At 44.2% G+C, this 22,919-nt stretch overlaps 1 protein-coding gene across 3 annotated transcripts in view; it reads left to right on the top strand.

Annotated features, from left to right (window-relative positions):
• LOC132765835 (zinc finger protein 585A-like) overlaps nt 1-22,919 on the top strand; it is a 58,900-nt gene that overhangs the window by 14,176 nt on the left and 21,805 nt on the right. The window contains exons 1-3 of one of the 3 annotated variants that reach the window (XM_067463287.1): nt 9,964-10,030; nt 12,587-12,680; nt 13,536-16,731. The exons of 1 other annotated variant lie outside the window; for it this stretch is intronic. In XM_067463287.1, coding sequence (XP_067319388.1) covers nt 12,644-12,680; nt 13,536-15,631 — 2,133 coding nt within the window. In that variant the 5' untranslated portion in view covers nt 9,964-10,030; nt 12,587-12,643 and the 3' untranslated portion in view covers nt 15,632-16,731. Of the gene's footprint in view, nt 1-9,963; nt 10,031-12,586; nt 12,681-13,535; nt 16,732-22,919 lie in introns of those variants that run through there. One more of the 3 variants, XM_067463288.1, reaches the window with a different exon arrangement.

The following is a 22,919-nucleotide window of genomic DNA, read 5'->3' as shown; positions in this document are numbered from 1 at the left end:
CAATTTGGTGTCGTCTGCAAATTTGATGATCCTTCTTTCTAACCCTGCAATTTCCGCAGCAGTGAAGCCTAGTTTGCCCAAGTGACCATGGTTCCCTTTGCTAAGAAATCCATCAATCCTAATAATAATAATAATAATAATAATAATAATAATAATAATACTTTATTTCTACCCCGCTACCATCTCCCCAAGCAACTCGGTGCGGCTTACATGAGGCCAAGCCCACAATACATCAATAAACAAAAGCAATAACAATAATCAATACAAAACAGTTAAGATAACACAAAACAGAAAAATACACAATAAGCAATAGACAATAACAATATCAAACATACAGCATTTAAAAACCAAATGTAATAATTCAAATTTAAAATCAAAAAGTGCTGGGCATGAACAAGGTAAGACAAATTAGGATAGGGTTTTCAGAGAAAGATAAGGGTGCGCAGACAATCCTAAGTCAGTATTAAAGTGCATTTGAGGACATATTGCTAAGAGTTTTCCTTATTCTGGGAAGGCGCACTGGAACAACCACATTTTCAGGCTCCTCCTAAAGACTGCCAGCGTAGGGGCAAGTCTGATGTCCTTAGGGAGGGAATTCCAGAGTTGAGGGGCCACCACCAAGAAGGTCCTCTCTGTCGTCCCCACCAATTGCGCCTGCGATGGAGGTGGGAACGTGAGCAGGGCCTCTCCAGATGATCGAAGAGAACGTGTGGGTCCGTACACAGAAATGCGGTCACACAGGTAGGCCTACTCTGAACTGGTCCCAAAATCCTGTGAGCATGACCTTGCCTGCCAAGAGTTGGGCACATGCTGTCTTTGGAGGTGGTGAGTCATGATGCTTCCATTGCATCACATGGATTTTAGTGTCAGGAACATAGTGATGGACCCAGTTTTCATCATGTGTGATCGGTCTGTTGAAAAAAAGTCCTGGCTTCCCTGGCACATCATTGCCAAGAGAGCCTGAGAGCACCCTGCTCCTGGAAAGGTGTGAGCAGTCAGGAGACCCAGCGAGCAGAGACCTTATGCATGTGAAGATGGTCTAGGGTGATTTTTTTCCATGGACCCCACACTCATCCTATGACAGGTTGCAGGTCCAAATCCGGGGAGAGGCGGATGAGCTCCAAGTCCTCATGCGGGGACATGAGAGCTTGTTTGGAGGTTCTAGCAGGGGAGCGCAGCTATCGTAAACCCGGGACCGAAGACTGGAGACCTCGGTACACTCCTTCTATACCTGGGATGTCGTCCTCTTCCACCGAGCGCGCAGCTTCGGGAGGGACGCACATGGAGCGGTGAGGGAGGAAGGGGACACCCGCCTAGCCAGCCAGATCAGCCGAATCAACCCTGGCGATCAATGGGGTGACAGATGTCGCAGCCAGATCGCCCTCACATCCTGGCTGGCTAGGCGGGTGTCCCCTTCCTCCCTCACCGCTCCATGTGCGTCCCTCCCGAAGCTGCGCGCTCGGTGGAAGAGGACGACGTCCCAGGTATAGAAGGAGTGTACCGAGGTCTCCAGTCTTTGGTCCCGGGTTTACGATAGCTGCGCTCCCCTGCTAGAACCTCCAAACAAGCTCAAGGGGACATGAGAGAAGCCTCCCATAAAGAGGTGCAATTTGGAGGTGGATGGACCACAGATGATGGGACTCGCAGTACCTTCACTAACTTCCTGAGACCACTGCGAGCCATATACATAACTGATAAAGACCAACCTTGATACACAATTCCTTTCTCAATTAACCCGGGCAGAGCCGGGTCCCCAAGCTAGTAATAAAATAATAATTATAATTATAATAATTATAATTATAATTATTTTATTCTTATACTACACCACCAGTTTCAGCATCTTGTGATAAATAGAAGTGGGTCAGGGGAAATTTTTAATGAACAGCCCTTGTTTATGCACCACTTGCTTCACTGCCAACAGAACCTCTGAAGATGCCTCTGAATATTTATGTGTGTTGTCAAGATTATTTGTATAATTGTATTGTTGTGAGCTGCTCTGAGTCTCTTTGGGGAAATTATTATTATTATTATTATTATTATTATTATTATTATTATGCCAGTCACAGATGCAGGTGAAATGTTAGGAGAGCATGCTGCTGAAACATGGCCATACTGCCCAGAAAAACTCACAGCGACCCAAGATATGTTGTATAGATTCCTAGAGTTGGAAGAGAGCTCTAAAGGCCACCCAACCCAACCCCCTTCTGCCAGGAAGGAGGGCACAATCTGATCCCTCTTGACAGATGGCCATCCATCCTGTGGTTCAAACCCTCCAAGGAAGGAACGAGCTTCCAACAGACTCTGAGGCAGAAGGAGAGTCCCACTGCTGAACAGTGTTGACAACACACTTTGTATAGTGTCTCAACACACTAATTGAGTTTTAGCAGCAAACTGGAGGTTTAACGAACTCCTTCCAAGAGATACAGAAATATACATAATAATGAAATGTATGAGGACACAACAGATCTCATGGAAAGCTTATAAATATAAACAAATATATGATTTATGTATGGCTCATTTCATAAAATCGTAGAGTTTGAAGAGAGCCCTCCAAGGGCTGTCCAGCCAAACCTCATTCATGCCGTGCAGGAAAAGCACCATTCAATGAAGGCAGAAGGGGGCTGGAGTGGATAGTCTCGAGGGGCCCCTTCTAAGCCTAGGACGCCTTGGCTCTTCTGGTGCATCCTTTAACATGGGAGGCCAAAGAGAAAAAGCAAGGTATATTAGAGTCCTATAACAGATGTTGTTGTAACCTTGGCTTGGCTTTCAATCTGCTGTGGTTGAATAGCTTGCCATCTGTCCGATAGATGATTTCCCCTCCGGTGGGAAGCTTCCCGTCAACAAGATGAAGTATCATAGCGATGAAGATGGAAAACAAGGCTGGGGCAATAACACATCCCTGTGTTACCTGTCAGGGCATCTGATTTTTTGAAGGATGGTCCAGAGAGCACTCTGATTCACTTTGCTGAATGCGTTTGCAAGGTCAACGAATGCCATGCACAGAGGTTGATTTTGTTCCCTGAATTTTTTTGGAGCTGTTGTACAGTGAAGATCATGTCCACGGTTCCTCTGGAGGGCCGGAAGCCATTCAGAGATTCTGGGAAGAAGTCTTCTGAGACAGGGAGAAGGCAGTTCGCAAGGATTATTGCGAGGATTGTCCCAGCAGAGGTTAGACGAGAGATACCTCGATAATTTCGACAGTCTGTACTTTTCACTTTTTTGAAAAGGGTAATGATAGTGTCATCCTTGGAGTCTGCTGTGATTTTCTTGGTCGCCCAGATTTTTTCAATGAGCTGCTGTGACAGCTCAGGTCCATCGTCTTAAAGACTTAAAGATAAGCAGGGATCCCATCAGGTCCGCTGGCTTTGCTATTTTTTTTTGTTGGCTGATGGCATTGCTGACTTACTCCAAACTAGGCAGTGCTGCAAACTCATCCCTGGTTTATTGTTGTGGGATTTGTGAGAGATTTGTAGACCATATACATCTTGTCGCAACACAGTAATTGTGTTTTTCTAGCAAACTGGAGATTGAAACACCTTACAAGAAACATACATAATAATGAAATGCATGGGGACACAATAGATCTCATGGCAAACTTTCATTCCTGATATTTCACAGAATCATAGAGTTGGAAGAGTTGGAAGTCAGCAATGCCATCAGCCAACAAAAAAAATAGCAAAGCCAGCGGACCTGATGGGATCCCTGATAAAGTCTTTAAGATGGTGGACCTGAGCTGTCACAGCAGCTCAAACATAAATGGGCCAGCAGAACGTTGGATAAGTGAAAATGTTGGATAATAAGGAGGGATTAAGGAAAAACCTATTAAATGTAAAATTACATTATGATTATGTTATGATTTTACAAATTAAGCACCAAAACATCCTGTTTTACAACAAATCAACAGAAAAAAGCAGTTAAATACATGATAACGTTATGTAGTAATTACTGTATTTATTAATTTAGCACCAAAACGAACATGGGTTCTTTCATTCTCCCATCCTGGACCATGTTGGATAATCCATAGTGATGGATGAATGAAGGTTGGATAAGCGAGACTCTACTGTATATGGTCAGAAGTGGGTTGGACTGGATCAATGGCCTGCTCCAACTCTAAAAGCTTTTCATTCCATAGGTAAAGGTAAAGGTTTTCCCCTGACATTAAGTCCAGTCGTGTCCGACTCTGGGGCTGTTGGGAAAGCTTTGGTGTTGCTATTCCTGTCTGAAGGCAGAAGGGGGCTGGGCTGGATGGCCTTGAGGGGCCCCTTCTGGGCCTAGGATGCCTTGGCTTGGTTTCTGCTCTACGTAAGCATCCTTTGATATGGGAGACCAAAGAGGAAAAGCAAGGCATATTGGAGTTCTATAACAGATGTTGCTGTAACCTTGGTTTGGCTTTCAGTCTGCTGAGGTTAAATAGCTTGCCATCTGTCCGATAGATGATTTCCACTCCGCTGGGAACTTTCCCGTCAACAAGATGAAGTATCATAGCAACGAAGATGGAGAATAAGGTTGGGGCAATGACACATCCCTGTTTGACACCTGATTCCACCTTAAATGGGTCCCTTTGGGAGTCATTGCTGTCCAAGACCGTTGCCATCATGACATTGTGAAGGAGCTGCAAGATGTTCTCAAATTTGTCAGAGCATCTGATTTTTTGGAGGATGGGCCAGAGATTCACTGTGTCGAATGCCTTTGCGAGGTCAATGAATGCCATGGACAGAGGTTGGTTTTGTTCTCTGCATTTTTCTTGGAGCTGGCGTGCAGTGAAGATCATGTGCACTGTTCCTCTGGAGGGTTGGAAGCCATTCTGGGATTCTGGGAGGGAGTTTTCTGAGACGGGTAGAAGGCGGTTTGCAAGGATTCTTGCGAGGATTTTCCCAGCTGAAACGGGAGATACCTCGATAGTTTCTGCAGTCTGTTCTTTCCCCTTTTCCAAAAACGGTGATGATGGTGGCATCCTTGAAGTCTGATGGCATTTTCTCGGCCACCCACACTTTTTCTATGAGCTGGTGGAGTTGTTGTGTCAGCTCAGGTCCTCCCTCTTTAAAGATTTCAGCAGGGATCCCATCAGGTCCGCTGGCTTTGTTATTTTTTTTGTTGACTGGAGGCATTGCTGACTTACTCCAAACCTTCAGTGCTGCAAACTCATACCCTGGTTTGTTGTTGCAAGATTTGTGAGAGATTTGTAGATCATATGCAACATTTCGCAACACAGTAATTGAGTTTTACTAGCAAACTGAAGATTGAAACACCTTACGAGAGATATGGAAATATACATATTAACGAAATGCATGGGGACACAACAGATCTCATGGGAAACTTTCCTGTTTTTAGAAATATATTATTTATAATTGGCTTATTTCACAGAATCGTAGAGTTGGAAGAGAACTTTCCAAGGGCCATCCACCCCAACCTCATTCATGCAATGCAGGATACATGAAATGGATTGGACTGGATGAGGGGCCTGTTCCATCTCTAAAAGCCTTTCACTCCATAGCCCTATTTCTTCTAATGTCTATGAGGCTGGATGGCCATCTGTCGGGAGGGTTTTGGTGGTGCTTTTTCTGCCTGAAAGCAGGAGGGGGCTAGACTAGATGGCCTTGAGAAGTCCCTTCTGAGCCTAAGATGCCTTAACTTGGCTTCTGCTCTTCTGGTGCATTTTTTGATATGGGAAGCCAAAGAGAAAAAGCAAGGTATATTGAAGTTCTATAACAGATGTTGTTGTGACCTTGGTTTTGGCTTTCAGTCTGCTGAAATTAGATAGCTTGCCATCTGTCCGATCAATGATTTCCATTCTGGTGGGAAGTTTCCCATCAACAAGATGAAGTACCATAGCGATGAAGATGGAAAATAAGGTTCGGACAATAACACATCCGTGTTTGATACCTGATGCCACCTTAAATGGGTCACTTTGAGAGCCATTGCTGTGCAAGACTGTTGCTCTCATGTTGCCGTGGAGGAGTTGCAGGATGTTCACAAATCTGTCAGGGCATCTGATTTTTTGGAGGATGGTCCAGAGATCACTCTGATTCACTTTGTTGAATGCCTTTGCGAGGTCAATGAATGCCATGTACAGAGGTTGATTTTGTTCCCTGCATTTTTCTTGGAGCCGTTGTGCAGTGAAGATCATGTCCACTGTTCCTCTGGAGGGGCGGAAGCCGTTCTGGGATTCTGGGAGGGTGTCTTCTGAGAGGAGTAGGGTTAGGAGTAAGGTCTGAAAGCCGGTGGAGTTGTTGTGTCAGCTCGGGTTCTCCATCTTTAAAGATTTCAGCAGGGATCCCATCAGGTCCGCTGGCTTTGTTGTTTTTTTGTTGGTTGATGGCATTGCTGACTTCTTCCAAACTAGGCAGTGCTGCAAGCTCATCCCTGGTTTGTTGTTGCAGGGGCAGAAGCCATTCTGGGATTCTGGGAGGATGTCTTCTGAGAGGGGTAGGAGGCAGTTTGCAAGGATTCTTGCGGGGATCTTCCCAGCGGAGGTTAGACGGGAGATATCTCGATAATTTCCACAGTCTGTACTTTCCACTTGTTTGAAAAGGGTGATGATGGTGACATCTTTGAAGTCTGCTGGGATTTTCTTGGTTACCCACATTTTTCAATGAGCTGGTGGAGCTGCTGTGACAGCTCAGGTCCACCCTCTTTAAAGATTTTAGCAGGGATCCCATTAATATTGCTGGAAGAAACATTAACAACCTTAGATATGCAGATGATACCACTTTGATGGCCGAAAGTGAGGAGGAGCTGAGGAGCCTTCTAACTAAGGTGAAAGAAGAAAGTGCAAAAGCTGGGTTGCAGGTAAAAAAAAAAAAACAAGATTATAGCAACAAGAATGATTGACAACTGGGAAATAGAGAGAAAACATAGAGGCCGTGGCAAACATTGTATTTCTAGGCACAAAGATGAGTGCAGACACAGACTGCAGCCAGGAAATCAAAGACGTTTCCTTCTTAGGAAAAGAACCATTATTAATTCCGATTAAGATAGAGAAGAGTAGAGACATCACACTGGCAACGAAGATCCATATAGTTAAAGCAATGGTATTCCTCGTAGTCACCTATGGATGTGAGAGCTGGACCAGAAGGAAGGCTGAGCAAAGGAAGATAGACACTTTTGAACCGTGATGCTGGAGGAAAATTCTGAGAGTGCCTTGGATCGCGAGAAGATCCAACCAGTCCATACTTCAGGAAACAAAGCCTGACTGCTCACTGGAGGGAAGGATATTAGAAGCAAAGATGAAGTACTTTGGGCAGATCATGAGAAAACAATGATACTGGGGAAAATGGAAGGAAAAAGGAAGAGGGGCCGACCAAGGGCAAGATGAATGGATTGTATCTTTGACTGGCTTGACTCTGAAGGAGCTGTGGGTGGCGATGGCCAACAGGGAGCTGTACCAATGGATGGTACATGAGGTCACAAAGAGTTGGAAGCGACTGAACAAATAAACAACAATAGGGATCCCATCAGGTCCGCTGGCTTTGTTATTTTTTTTGTTGGCTGATGGCATTGCTAACTTCCTCCAAACTAGGCAGTGCTGCAAACTCATCCCTGGTTTGTTGTTGCAGGATTTATGAGAGATTTGTAGATCATATGCATCATGTCGCAACACAGTAATTGAGTTTTACTAGCAAACTGGAGATTGAACGAACTTACAAGAGATACGGAAACATACACAATAACGAAATGCATGAGGACACAACAGATCTCATGGGAACCTTTCATTCCTGTTTTTAGAAATCTATGATTTACGTACGGCTCATTTCATAGACTCCTAGAGTTGGAAGAGACCCCCTCCAAGGGCCATCCAGCCCAACCTCAGTCATGCTGAAGTCAACTGGAACTTTTGGAGGGTCAACTCCAAGGGGAGAGGACCCTTAGTTCCCACCAAAGAGGGAACGCTACTTTGGCGAGCCTTCAGAGAAGCCTGATTCCAGCAATTTTATTAATATTAAAAATTGAAATGAGACTCTTGCCAAAGCGAAGAAGAGGCATCGAGGTTTAATGAGCGATTCAGCTGAGAAGGATGCAATGTGGTGATAGATCGCCCACAAAGCATACGAGTACATTGATCAGAGGCATATTTATAGCAAAATACAGGTTTGAAAGTTTCAAAACTCCCTCCAATGGGAGAGCTTTCCCTGCTTCAGAGCCTTGACAAATCAGGAGGAGAGAGGCGGGATGAACACAGAAACAATGAGACAGCAAATGAATCAAAGGATGCGATGCCCAGTCTATTGTCTTTGAGTGGAGTTGCGATGATCCTTGATTACTTTCATCCTGGACTTCCTGCCACAATCAGATAAGGCACAAAAGGGGAGGCTGGGGAAATGTCTGGTTTTGAATGAAGTAAACAAAATTGGGTAGGTGGCCCCCTGAGGGGTGTCTCGCTCCTATTGTGAAATGGCCAAAAGTCTGCAGAAGGAGATCCCAGCCTGATGGCCTCAATCCTGGAGCCAGATAGGGATTCCAGGTCTTATTGTCCTCGCCAGAGTTCTGGGATATGAGTTTCTTTTGTTGCTCCTGATTGCCCTTTCAACAGCTGGCCGCTTCCTGGATTGATTTACCCAAGGGGAGGGGGAAGGAGTGATAGGTTTGGGTGTCAGGGTAAGAATAAGGAAAATACATGAGGGAATACAGAAATCCACAGAAATTCATATCAAATATCTCCTTCCCCATCCCACCCTGCCAAAGAAATTTAATAAAGAAATTATTTTCAAATAGTATGAGTCCATAGTTCATTTTGAGGGAAGTTCATGAGCGGGAAAGATGTCCTTACGATTCCAAAACATTAGGCAGAGCTCTTAGAGCCCAAAAGGAAAGTCTGTTTATTTCCCACTGAGCCATTGTGTGGAATTCTGCCACGCTGGGATCGAAGCTGGTCCTTGGGAAACTACAACTCTCATGAAGGGCAGAAGTCTCAAGATCCAGCCGTTCCCCAAAAGTCTTGTGGGGTCCTTATTGCTGTTAGTGCCTTGGCAATGTGACCAAGACTTAACCCCTACTGTGCAGTCTGGTGCCCTTGCCCTTTGCAGAACTATAAGTCACTATCCCTTGTTTTTTTTGGAGGGGGGGGGGTGCTCGACTTCAATGCCATGCAGGAATATGAAGTCAGAAGTGGTTTGGACTGGATGAAGGGCCAGTTCCGACTCTAGGATCCTTTGATTCTACGGCTCTATTTCTTCTAATGCCCAGATGGACATCTGTCTGGAGGGCTTTGGTGGTGCTTTTCCTCGCTGAAGGCAAAAGGGGGCTGGACTAGATGGCCTTGAGAGGCCCCTTCTGAGCCGAAGATGCATCTTAGGCTCAGAAGGGGCCTCTCAAGGCCATCTAGTCCAGCCCCTTTCTGAGCCTGTGATTCTACAGCTCTATTTCTTCTAATGCCTATGAGGCTGGATGGCCATCTGTCTGGAAGGCTTTGGTGGTGCTTTTCCTGTCTGATGTCATAGAGTTCCAACTCTAGGATCCTTTGATTCTACAGCTCTATTTCTTCTAATGCCTATGAGTCTGGATGGCCATCTGTCTGGAGGGCTTTGGTGGTGCTTTTCCTGTCTGAAGGCAGAAGGGGGCTGGACTAGATGGCCTTGAGAGGCCCCTTCTGAGCCTAAGATGCATCTTAGGCTCAGAAGGGGCCTCTCAAGGCCGTCTAGTCCAGCCCCCCTTCTGAGCCTATTTCTTCTAATGCCTCTGAGTCTGGATGGCCATCTGTCTGGAGGGCTTTGGTGGTGCTTTTCCCGCCTGAAGGCAGAAGGGGGGCTGGACTGGATGACCTTGAGTGACCCCTTCCCAAGCGTAGGATGCCTTGGCTTGGCTTCTACTTTTCTGGAGCATCCTTTGATATGGGAGGGCAAAGAGGAAAAGCAAGCAGCAGAGAGAAGTAGATCCCAACACTTCCGGCTCCCAGGCGAAAGCCCTTCTGTTTATGTGAAGGGTGGAGCATGCGCACTGGCGTTCCCTTTCTCTGCTCTCTGCAGTTCGCTTGGGAACCCGAAGTGTTGGCTCTGCTTGCCTTTGTGCCCAAGGAGGAGAAGGACGTTGCAAGGTTTGCATTGAGGGTGTTTCTCTGGTTTGGGCTGGGAAGAGGGCTCATTAAGACTCTGCTAATTAATGCACTGGGATTAATGCAGTCGGAAAAGGGGCCCCTCTGTGCATTCATCTCAGTGCATTCAGCAATTTTTGCAATAATTAATCAATAATTAATAATAAGGGGGATCTCTTTGAAAAGCAAGGGCTTGTTACATTGATTCATTGGCATTGGAAAGAATGCAATGCAGGGATGTATTTGTTGCATTATTGCAAGTAATGATATAATATTGCATTGCAGTATCACATAATTTAATGCATACAGTATCATAATTATTATTAGATTTTATAATGTTATAAAATTGTGCATTGTGTAATATGCTATTTTATACTATTATATTTATAATAATATTAATAATATATAATATATTTATAATATTGTATTATTAATATAATATAATACATTATATGTTGCATTGATTCATTTGCATTGGAAATAATGCAATGTAGTGATATATTTGTTGCATTTTTGCAAGTAATAATATAATACTGCATTGCAGTATCACATAATTTTAATAAATGCAATATCACAATGCAATCTAAACAATAATATAATGTTACAAAAGTGTGTATTGTGTAATGTGTTATTTTATAATGTTATATTTATAATATTGTATTATTAATATAATGTAATAATACAATATTATAAATATAATATTATAAAATAACATATTACACAATGCACAATTTTATAACATGATATTATCGCTTAGATTAAATTATGAGATTGCATTTATTAAAATTATTAAAATTAAAATTATGTGATACTGCAATGCAATATTATATTATTATTATAATATATATTATAATACAATATAATATTATATTATTAATATAATATAATATAATAATATATAATAATAATATATAATATAATTATAATATTATAATATAATATAATAATTATTAATATAATATAATCTGACCTTGGAGGAGCTGGGGGTGGTGACGGCCGACAGGGAGCTCTGGCGTGGGCTGGTCCATGAGGTCTCGAAGAGTCGGAGACGACTGAACAAATGAACAACAACAAAATATAATATAATATATACAGAATGAAGGAGCTGGGGGTGGTGACGGCCGACAGGGAGCTCTGGCGTGGGCTGGTCCATGAGGTCACGAAGAGTCGGAGATGACTGAATGAATGAACAACAAAAAAATATAATATAATATATACAGAATGGTCCAAAAGCAACAGAGGAGCCTTGCCTATTCATACAATATACAACAATATATTCATACAATATAATATTATATTACTAATATAATATAATCTGACCTTGAAGGAGCTGGGGGTGGTGACGGCCGACAGGGAGCTCTGGCGAGTGGGAGACGACTGAACGAATGAACAACAAAATATAATATAATATATACAGAATGGTCCAAAAAAGCAACAGAGGAGCTTTGCCTATTCATAACGCTCTCTGAATTATTTATTTACCAATCCCATGCATTATATAACACATTATTATACATTTATTTCCTATATATATTGTGCATAATGCTATGCTATTAAAAATTCAATACCAAAACAAAATATTTCCTAACCCTTGTGACTTTCGGCCTGTGCTATGTCGTAATATATACTAGGAATAATAGAAAACAATATAGTGCAATCAATGTAATGGTGTACAAAATTATTAAAATGCAATACATAGAATCAAAGAGTTGGAAGAGACCTCATGGGCCATCCAGTCCAACCCCATTCTGCCAAGAAGCAGGAATATTGCATTCAAATCACCCCTGACAGATGGCCATCCAGCCTCTGTTTAAAAGCTTCCAAAGAAGGAGCCTCCAATACCGTGCATCGGTGGTAAGAACGTAGTACAACAATGCATCCTCATAATTCATTATGGAGTATCCAATAATATATTGTCGAAGGCTTTCATGGCCGGAATCACTGGGTTGTTGTAGGTTTTTTCGGGCTATATGGCCATGTTCTGGAGGGATTCTCTCCTGACATTTCGCCTGCATCTGTGGCAAGCATCCTCAGAGGTAGTGAGGTCTGTTGGAACTAGGAAAAAGGGTTTATATATCTGTGGAATAATGACCAGGGTGGGACAAAGGACTCTCGTATGCTGGAGCTAGGTGTGAATGTTTCAACTGACCACCTTGATTAGTATTTGATGGCCTGGCAGTGGCTGGAGCAATCTTTTGTTGAGAGGTGTTTAGATGTCCCTGGTTGTTTTCCCAGGCTATCAAATGCTAATCAAGGTGGTCATTGAAACATTCACACCTAGCTCCAACAGACAAGAGTTCTTTGTCCCAAACTGGTCATTCTACAACCAGGTCTTCACTTTCCTCCGAAATGCCAATAGGGAGGGGGCCAATCTAATTTCTGTAGGAAGGGCGTTCCACAGCTGAGGGGGCACCACTGAGAAGGCCCTCTCTCTCGTCCCCGCCAGGCGTACTGGCCTCTGTTGCTGAAAATCTTAAGCTTCTAAGAAAGACACCAGCGTCCGAGGCGAGCGGCTTAATCTCTGGGGCTGGATTCAGATTCTGCTCTCTTCCTTTTTAGGGCCTTTCTGGTGGACTTGGGTTGGATAACAGAGGAGGATTCTGCACAGCAGAAGTCATGGAAGAAGGGGATTGTGGGAACACGGCCCCTCCGGGTAAGAATCTTCCCTTGCGGTTCCTTCCTTGACTTTTGATTGACATTGGACCTTCGCACCCACAAATACAGTGTGGCCCCATAACTGTTGTATTGGTTCCTGTGGTGTTGTTGACCCCAGTCGGACCGTATATGCCCTCTTTAGGAATTTCTTCGTTGACCTTGAGTGACGTAGGACCTCAGCACCAGCAAATACAGTACGACCCCTGTTGGACTGGTTCCTGTGGTGTCGTTGGCTCCAGTTGGACCATAACATCTCCTTTAGGCATTTCCCAGGTCATTCTAGAGCAGTGGTTCTCAACCTTCCTAATGTCACAACGCCTTCATACAGTTCCTCATGTTGTGGTGACCCCCAACCATAACATTATTTTCATTGCTACTTCATAACTGTCATTTTGCTACTGTTATAAATGTAAATATCTGATATGCAGGATGTATTTTCATTCACTGGACCAAACTGGGCACAAATACCTAATACCTACAGTTGATTTTGCCCAGGGGCGCTCTTGAGGCACTCTTGGGGGAAAATAGACCTTGACATATGGGAATTGTATCTCTAAGTATCTCTATTTCTCCAGCATAACTCTAAAGCAGGCATAAACCAACTTCGGTCCTCCAAGTGTTTTGGACTTCAACTCCCACAAGTCCAAAACATCTGGAGGGTCAAAGTTTGTCCATGCGTGCTCTATAGACAGCTTCTGGCAGAAGTTGACCATAGAACCATGTCGTCCATCCAATGGAAGCTGACCACAGAGTCATGCTGGAGGACCTAGAGAACACATATTAATAGAATCCATAAATATGGAGAGCCGATTGCATTTTTTGACTAGAGATTATCCCCTTGTCATTTCTTCAGGGGAGGACAGTTCTCTGGAGCCATACCAAGTGATCTCAAGAACAATCAAGGAAGAAGTCTTTGAGGAAGACGAAGAGTCGAGGATGTCACAGAAAGAGGTGAAGAAAGAACTCTTTGAGGAAGATGAAGAATCAAGGATACTACAAGAAGAAGTGAAGGAGGAAGAACCAAGGATGTTGGAGAAAAAAGTGAAGGAGGAAGTGTTTGAGGAAGACGAAGAATCAAGGATGTTGGAGAAAGAAGTGAAGGAGGAAGTATTTGAAGAACATGAAAAATCAAGGATGTTGGAGGACGTGAAGGAAGAAGTCATTGAGGAAGACGAAGAATCAAGGATGTTGGAGGAAGTGAAAGAAGAAGTTATTGAGGAAGACGAAGAATCAAGAATGTTGGAGGAAGAGGTGAAGGAGAAAGTATCAAGGACGCCGAAAGAAAACCGAGCAGAGATTGAGTGGAGTATACCAACTCCTTGGCTGAGGGATGACCTTTCTCAAATCCCGATCCAAATCCCGAAGGGGAAGAAAAGGAAGAATGGCCGCTCTTCACTTGGGAGAAGAGTCCTGTCCAAATCCAGCCCTGATTCTCAGAGAGAGGAAGAGCCCTATATATGCCTGGAATGCGGGAAGTGTTTCACCTATAGAAGGAGTTTTACCATCCACCAGAGAATACATACAGGAGATAAGCCATATAAGTGTTCGGTGTGTGGAAAGTGCTATAATCAGGCTGGAAACCTCACCTCACACATGAGGACCCATTGCGCCGAGGAACCGTATCATTGCGTGGATTGCGGGAAGGTCTTTGCTATGAAGGCCAGCCTTACAGCACACCAGAAAATTCACTCTGGGGAGAAACTGTATAAGTGCTTGGAATGCGGAAAGAGCTTCCGCCGTAGTGCGCACCTTAGTTCGCACCATCGGATCCACACTAGAGAAAAATGGCACAAATGCGTGGAATGTGGAGCAGACTTCAGTGACGGCACAGAGGCAACTCGCCAAAAGACACGTCGGTGTCCGAAATGCCAAAAGGACCCTCAGAAAATACAAAAGGGAGATGGGATTTCACCCGGAAACATCCCCACGGGAGAGAAACCATACCAATGCCCAGATTGCGGAAAGAGCTTTGGTGACATGAAGGGCTTCACTACACACAGGCGCATCCACACAGGAGAGAAACTCTACAAATGCTCGGATTGCGGCAAAAGCTATGGCTGGAAGGCGATCCTTGTTAAACACCAAAGGATCCACACCGGGGAAAAGCCGTACAAGTGCCTAGAGTGCGGGAGGGCCTTCCGCTTCACCTCCAGCCTGGCTTCACATAAGAAGATCCACACCGGGGAGAAGCCGTACAAGTGCATGGAGTGCGGGAAGGACTTCAGCCACAGTACGAGCCTGATCCAGCACCTCCGGATCCACACCGACGAGAAGCCGTTCACCTGCTCACTGTGCCAGAAGAGCTTCCGGAGCAGTACCAAGTTGAACCTGCACATGAGAGTCCACACGGCGGAGAAGCCGTACCAATGCTCAGAGTGCGGGAAAAGCTTCAGCTACAGCTCCTACCTCCGCTTGCATAAACGGATCCACAATGGGGAGAAGCCCTACGAGTGCCAGGAGTGCGGGAAGAGCTTCCACCAAAGACCACACCTGGTGTCCCACCAGCGGACCCACACCGGGGAGAAGCCCTATCAGTGCCTTGAGTGTGGGAAGACCTTCAGCCAGAGCTCTCATCGCAATCTCCACCAGCGGGTCCACACCGGGGAGAAGCCCTACAACTGCCTGGTCTGTGGCAAGACCTTCAGCAACAACCGCAACCTGACCTTCCACCAAAGGACCCACACGGGGGAGAAGCCCTACAAGTGCTTCGAGTGCGGGAAGTGCTTCAGCCAGAGCTCCAGCCTCCGCATCCACGAGAAGATCCACACGGGAGAGAAGCCGTACCATTGCCTGGAGTGCGGAAAGAAGTTCACCTGCAGCTCGAGTCTCATCTATCACCAAAAGACCCACGCAGGAGAGAAGCCCTACAAGTGCTTTGAGTGCGGGAAGAGTTTCAAGCAGAGTCAGCGCCTCGTGATGCACAGCAAAATCCACGGGAAGAAAGTATAAGTGGGTTGGGATACACTTGTTGTAGAAGGGCTATAAAGGAATACTTTCCCAGAAGGGCATGCTCCTCTGTAGGCCTCTCTAGGAGGAGGATAGTGTCTAGATTGAAGGAGGTCATCATCCCTATAAAGGAATGCGTGCCAAGAAAGATATACTCCACTGTAGGCCTCTATAGGAAGAAGAGGAGAGTGTCTAGATTGAGGGAGGTCATCGTCCCTATAAGGGAATGTGTCTCGACAAGGACATACTCCTTTGTAGGCCTCTATAGGAGGAGGAGAATGTCTAGATTGAGGGGGGTCATCGTCCCTATAAGGGAATGCGTCTCAAGAAGGACATACTCCTCTGTAGGCCTCTATAGGAGGAAGAGAGTGTCTAGATTGAGTGAGGTCATCATCCCTATAAAGGAATGCGTGCCAAGAAGGACATACTCCTCTGTAGGCCTCTATAGGAGGAGGAGAATGTCTAGATTGAGGGGGGTCATCGTCCCTATAAGGGAATGCGTCTCAAGAAGGACATACTCCTCTGTAGGCCTCTATAGGAGGAGGAGAGTGTCTAAATTGAGGAAGGTCATCGTCCCTATAAGGGAATGGGTCTCAAGAAGGACATACTCCTCTGTAGGCGTCTCTAAGAGGAGGAGAGTGTCTAGATTGAGGGAGGTCATCATCCCTATAAAGGAATGTGTCCCAAGAAGGACATACTCCTCTGTAGGCCTCTATAGGAGGAGGAGAATGTCTAGATTGGGGGAGGTCATCATCCCTATAAAGGAATGTGTGCCAAGAAGGACATACTCCTCTATAGGAGGAGGAGAGTGTCTAGATTGAGGGAGGTCATCGTCCCTATAAGGGAATGTGTCTCAAGAAGGGCATGCTCCTCTGTAGGCCTCTATAGGAGGAGGAGAATGTCTAGATTGAGGGAGGTCATCGTCCCTATAAAGGAATGCATCCTAAGGACATAATCCTCGATAGGCCTCTATAGGAGGAGGAGAGTGTCTAGATTGAGTAAGATCATAATCCCTATAAAGGAATGAGTGCCAAGAAGGACATGTTCCTCTGTAGGCCTCTCTAGGAGGAAGAGAATGTCTAGATTGAGGGAGGTCATCATCCCTATAAAGGAACGTGTCCCAAGAAGGACATAATCCTCTGTAGGCCTCTATAGGAGGAGGAGGATAGTGTCTAGATTGAGAGAGGTCATCGTCCCTATAAAGGAATGCATCTCAAGAAGGACATACTCCTCTGTAGGCCTCTATAGGAGAAGGAGAGTGTCTAGATTGAAGGAGGTCATCGTCTCTATAAAGGAATGCATCCAGTGAAAGGCATGTTCCTCTGTAGGCTTCTCTAGGACGATAGTCATAGCCCCACTCTATTTGGCTTTGGTCAGTCTCACCTGTAATAATAACTCTGCCCCAAAATTCAAGGAGGAGATGGACAAGATGGAAGGGGTCCAGAGGAGGGGCAATGAAATGGTCAGATGTATGGAAGACATTAATCCCCTTGAGGAATGGCTTAAGGAGCTGGGGATGTTTAGGTTGGAGAAGAAAAGATAGAGAGAAGGGGACAGAAGAACCATGTTTAGATATTTGGAAGGATGTCCCATTGAGAAGGAAAGGGCCAGCTTCTTTTCTGCTGCTCTGGAGACCAGGACACAATGAAGCAATAGGAAAAGAGATTCCTCCTCAACGTTAAGGACTTCCAAACTATCAGAGCTGTTCAACGGTGGAATATAGAGTACTTGAAAGTCCAGCAGAGTCTTCTTTTCTGGAAATTTGTAAACAGAGAGTGGAAGTATTGAGTTGTGTTAGGTTTTTTCGGGCTATATGGCCATGTTCTAGAGGCATTCTCTCCTGACGTTTCGCCTGCATCTATGGCAAGCATCCTCAGAGGTAGTGAGGATGCTTGCCATAGATGCAGGCGAAACGTCAGGAGAGAATGCCTCTAGAACATGGCCATATAGCCCGAAAAAACCTACAACAACCCAGTGATTCTGGCCATGAAAGCCTTCGACAATACAGTGGAAGTATTGTCGAAGGCTTTCATGGCCGGAATCACTGGGTTGTTGTTGGTTTTTCTACAAACCTACAACAACCCAGAGTGTGGAAGACCCTCTGCCAGGAGGGCTTTGATGGTGTCTTCTTTCCTGGCCCAATGGAGTTGGACTGTACTGCCTTTAGGAGTCCCTTCCAACTCTTGGATAACTTGGTTCTGATAACAACAACAACAAGCAGAGGCTGGGTGGCTGTCTGTTGGGAGGGTTTTGATTGTGTCCTTCTTTCCTGGAAGAATGGGGTCGGACAGAATGGCCTTTGAGGGTATCTTTTAAAATATACAGCAAGCCTTTATGTTTTCAAGAGGAAAAATTGGGATTACTGCTATGCACACTCTGCACATGGTCTTTTTGAAAATGATTTGGAAACTTCATGAAGTTATGGAGCAAGTTGTGGGCACCATATGTATGATGTGTTGAAGGCTTTCATGGCTGGAATCACTGGGATGATGTGAGTTTTTTGAGCTGTATGGCTACGTTCCACAATAGCATTCTGTCATGTCGTTTCACCTGCATCTGTGGCTGGCATCCTCAGAGGTTTGTTCAGAGGTCTGTTGGAAATCAGCCCATTGGAGTTTATATACAGTAGAATCTTGCTTATCCGACATAAAAGGGCTGGCAAAATGTTGGATAAATGAAAATGTTGGATAATACGGAGTCTCCTACTGTAACCCGTCTGACGTAGCGCTAGACACCAAGAATACTAACAGGGACTCAAAGGGTTAAGGCAAGGCAGCGCCTTGGTGTTAGAGCGGTGCAGCAGAAAGTGCCCGGATGGGTCGAAATCACAGGGAGGGAGGGAAAGAGGGAGGACGCTTCTGCTTCTGGTCCTGCCTCTTTTCCCCCTTTCCTCCCTCCTCCTCCTCCTCCTCGTCCGTCTCCTCCTCCATCTCCTCCTCCTCCATCTCCTCCTCCTCCTCCTCCTCCTCCTCCTCCACCTCCTCCATCTCCTCCTCCACCTCCTCCTCCATCTCTTCCTCCTCCATCTCCTCCTCCTCCATCTCCTCCTCCTCCATCTCCTCCTCCTCCACCTCTTCATCCTCCATCTCCTCTTCCTCCTCCTCCATCTCCTCCTCCTCCTCCTCCATCTCCTCCTCCACCTCCTCCACCTCCTCCACCACCACCACCTCCTCCACCTCCACCACCACCACCTCCTCCTCCTCCTCCATCTCCTCCTCCTCCTCCTCCTCCATCTCCTCCTCCTCCTCCTCCATCTCCTCCTCAATCTCCTCTTCCTTCATCTCCTCCTCCTCCATCTCCTCCTCCTCCACCTCTTCATCCTCCATCTCCTCCTCCTCCAGCTCCTCCTCCTCCTCCATCTCCTCCTCCTCCATCTCCTCCTCCTCCATTTCCTCCTCCTCCATCTCCTGCTCCTCTGTTTTGGCTTTGAGCCCATCTTTAAATCTCTTTTCCTGCTCACCAACATTCTATTTTCTGTTCTTGAGTTCGGAGTACAGTAACTGCTTTGGGAGACAGTGCTTTGGTAGACAGTTACTGATCTCCCAGACAATTGGCCAGTTCAGCGGAGTTGATGGTGGAGGACCATCGCTTCAGTGCTGGTCGTCTTTGCTTCTTCCAGCACACTGGTATTTCCTCGCCTGTCTTCCCAAGAGATTTGCAGGATTTTTTGGAGGCAACGCTGATGGAATCGTTCTAGGAGTTGCATGTGACGTCTGTAGACAGTCCATGTTTTGCAGGCATCTAGCAGGGTTAGGAGGACAATGGATTTATAAAAAATCACCTTGGTATCCCTATGGATGTCCCGGTCCTCACTCTCTGCTTCATTCAGAAAAAACGCTGCACTTGCAGAGCTCAGGTGGTGTTGTCTATCATGTCTCCTCTCAGTCTATCATGTCTATCATGGGAACAAGAGAGGGGGCTTTCCTTCTCGGTGGCAAATGCTCCTCAACTCCGGAACTCCTTCTTTCTTCCTTTTTCACTTATTGGGAATGGAGAGAGAGTTGGGGTGCGCTCCTTTAATTGAAGTGGAAATGCTGCTGGAAAAGGGGGGCATTGAATAAGAGAGTCGGATAAAACAGAATGTCGGATAAGCAAAGGCCGGATAAGCGAGACTCTACTGTATATCTGTGGAATAATGTCCAGGATGGGAGAAAGAACCCTTGTCTGTTTAGACTTTAAAGCAAGTGTGAAGGTTGCAAATTAGCAAGCTTGAATTAGTCAATCGGTGCTATCTGCATATTATTATTATTATTATTATTATTACAGCTTGAGCTTGAGAAATTAGGTACCGCTAAACAAGCTGGGGAGGTATTTTATGACACCATAAAGAAAAAGATCAGAAAATGCCCGGCGACCAAAAGGAAGGAGGAAGTCCTGATGGCTCTTTGGATCAACAGCACCCCCTGTGGCTGGATTCGAGCACAACCTCCAAGGCACCAAAAAGCTGGATTTCGATACAATATACCTCCTTTCTGTTCTCTGTCTCTGTATTGTCTATCTAAAACGGCACTGAATGTTTGCCGTGTATGTGTGCTGAGTCCCCTTGGGGAGATAGGGCAGAATATAAATAAAGTGTTGTTACTATTGTTGTTGTTGTAGTCACATCCCACTTTTTCTCTCCATATGGAGACTCAAAGAAGCTCACAACTAAAAGCATATCAGTACAACTTAAAATATACAAATTTATTTATTTATTGACAGCATTTCTATCCCGCCCTTCTCAACCCCGGGGCGTGGGGGAAACGGGACGGGGGACTCAGGGCGGCTAAGATAGGCAACAATTCAATGCCACAATATCAATAAAGAACAATATAAAACCATGAATATATTTAAAAAATTAAAATAATAACATTAGTTAAATAGTCACATCACATCACATAGCCATTTCCAATTATCATAACAGTGCAAAGTCCCTGGTGCTGCTGTGCTCTCTCGCCAAAAGACTGGTTCCACAACCACGATTTTAGTTTTTTCCAAAAGGAAAGGAGGGAGGATGCCGATCTAATCTTGCCGGGGAGGGAATTCCACAAGCAAGGGTTCGCAGTTTGGGAGTTCTCCTAGATTCATCGCTGAGCCTGGAACCCCAGGTCTCAGCGGTGGTCAGGGGAGCATTTGCACAATTAAAACTTGTGCGCCAGCTGCGCCCGTACCTTGGGAAGTCTGACTTGGCCACGGTGGTCCACGCTTTGGTTACATCCCGCTTAGACTACTGCAACGCTCTCTATGTGGGGTTGCCTTTGAAGACTGCTCAGAAGCTTCAACTAGTCCAACGCTCGGCAGCCAGACTACTAATGGGTGCTGGGTACAGGGAGCACACCACTCCGCTGTTACACCAGAACCACTGGCTGCCAATTAGCTTCTGAGCACAATTCAAAATGCTGGTGTTAACCTATAAAGCCTTAAACGACTCCGGCCCTGTTTACCTCTCCGAACGTATTCTCCCCTATGAACCATCAAGATTATTAAGATTGTCTGGAGAGGCCCTGCTCTCGGTCCCACCAGCTTTGCAAGCGCGTCTGGTGGGGACGAGGGACAGGGCCTTCTCGGTGGTGGCCCCTCAACTCTGGAACTCTCTCCCACTGGAGATCAGAACCACCCCATCTATCCTGACATTTAGGAAACAGGTGAAGACGTGGTTATGGAGACAGGCATTCGACGAGTGAGCCAACACCCTGAGATATGGATGGAGGATGATGAGCAACGATTTTAGTGTGACGACTGACCATTGTAGTTATTGATTGTAATTGCTGATTTAATGTTTTACTGTAATATGTATTATGTTTTATTGACTGTATGTGATATTATGGTTGGAAACCGGTCTGAGTCCCTCAAGAGAGGTGAGAAGGCCGGTATACAAAACTTTTTAATAAATAAATAATAAATAATAAATAAAATATTAAAACGGTATTAAACACAGGGAGGAGGGAGCAAGCTTGTTTTCTGGAGACTAGGACGCAATGGAACAATGGCTTCAAACTACAAGAGAGGAGATTCCATCTGAACATGAGGAAGAACTTCCTGACTGTGAGAGCCGTTCAGCAGTGGAACTCTCTGCCGCAGAGTGTGGTGGAGGCTCCTTCTTTGGAAGCTTTGAAACAGAGGCTGGATGGCCATCTGTCAGGGGTGATTTGAATGCAATATTCCTGCTTCTTCACAGGGGGTTGGGCTGGATGAAGGCCCAGGAGGTCTCTTCCAACTCTTTGATTCTATGATCAATAATAATGAAATAATAATAATAAATAAAAAGAAATAATAATAATAATAATAATGAAATAAAGAAAATGAATTAACCAATGTATAAATGGAACCATTAAAATTGCATCCAAAGATTGTCATTGATCTATTCTTTTCCTTGCAAGCCTTTTGATTGGTATTGGAAACTCATGATTGATATAGTTTTGGATTCTTTGCAGCTGGGAGTCTTGGCTCCCAAGAGGTAAGTGAGGAAAGAATGAGTGGAATGCCCCAACCTAAACGTCCGGCTCCCATGCGACCTTTCAAGAACTCAATGCGACTTGTCTCTATGTTTTTACATCATTTGTCAGGGAGGGGGACCGGAAGTGACGCTTGTCTCCATAGGATCATAGAGTCAACCACTCCGGTTCCTAGAAAGGAATCTTTGATTTTTAAAGCGACAGGGGACCTATTTCTTCTTGCCTTGAAATATATTAAACTATATATAAACAAATGGTAAAGAATAATATAAAATCATATAGAAATACAAATCAAATTAAAAAACTAATAAAATTTCAAAATCAAATACATTTTAACATATATATATATATATATATATATATATAAATTTTAACACACACAAACACACATATATATAATATTTAATTTATAAATTAAAATATTAATTATATAGTAATGATATAGTGATATAACACATATTTTACATAATTAATTATATACTAAGTATATAAAATATTAATTATATTTTAAAATATAATTTAAAATATTAAATTATATAAAATTTAATATATAATATTAAATTTATAAATTAAAATATTAATTATATATTAACGATATAACACATATTTTATATAACTAATTATATGCGAATTATGTAAAATATTAATTATATTTTTAAATATAATTTAAAATATTAAATTATATATATATAAAATTTAATATATAATATTTAATTCATAAATTAAAATATTAATTATATATTAATGATATAACACATATTTTATATAATTAATTATATGTGAATTATGTAAAATATTAATTATATTTTTAAATATAATTTAAAATATTAAATTATATGTATATAAAAATTAATATA

The sequence above is a fragment of the Anolis sagrei genome, chromosome 2 (assembly GCF_037176765.1).
Source record: "Anolis sagrei isolate rAnoSag1 chromosome 2, rAnoSag1.mat, whole genome shotgun sequence".
Lineage (NCBI taxonomy): Eukaryota > Metazoa > Chordata > Lepidosauria > Squamata > Dactyloidae > Anolis > Anolis sagrei.
Note: the sequence above shows the minus strand (reverse complement) of the source record. Positions and strands in the feature narration are given on the sequence as shown.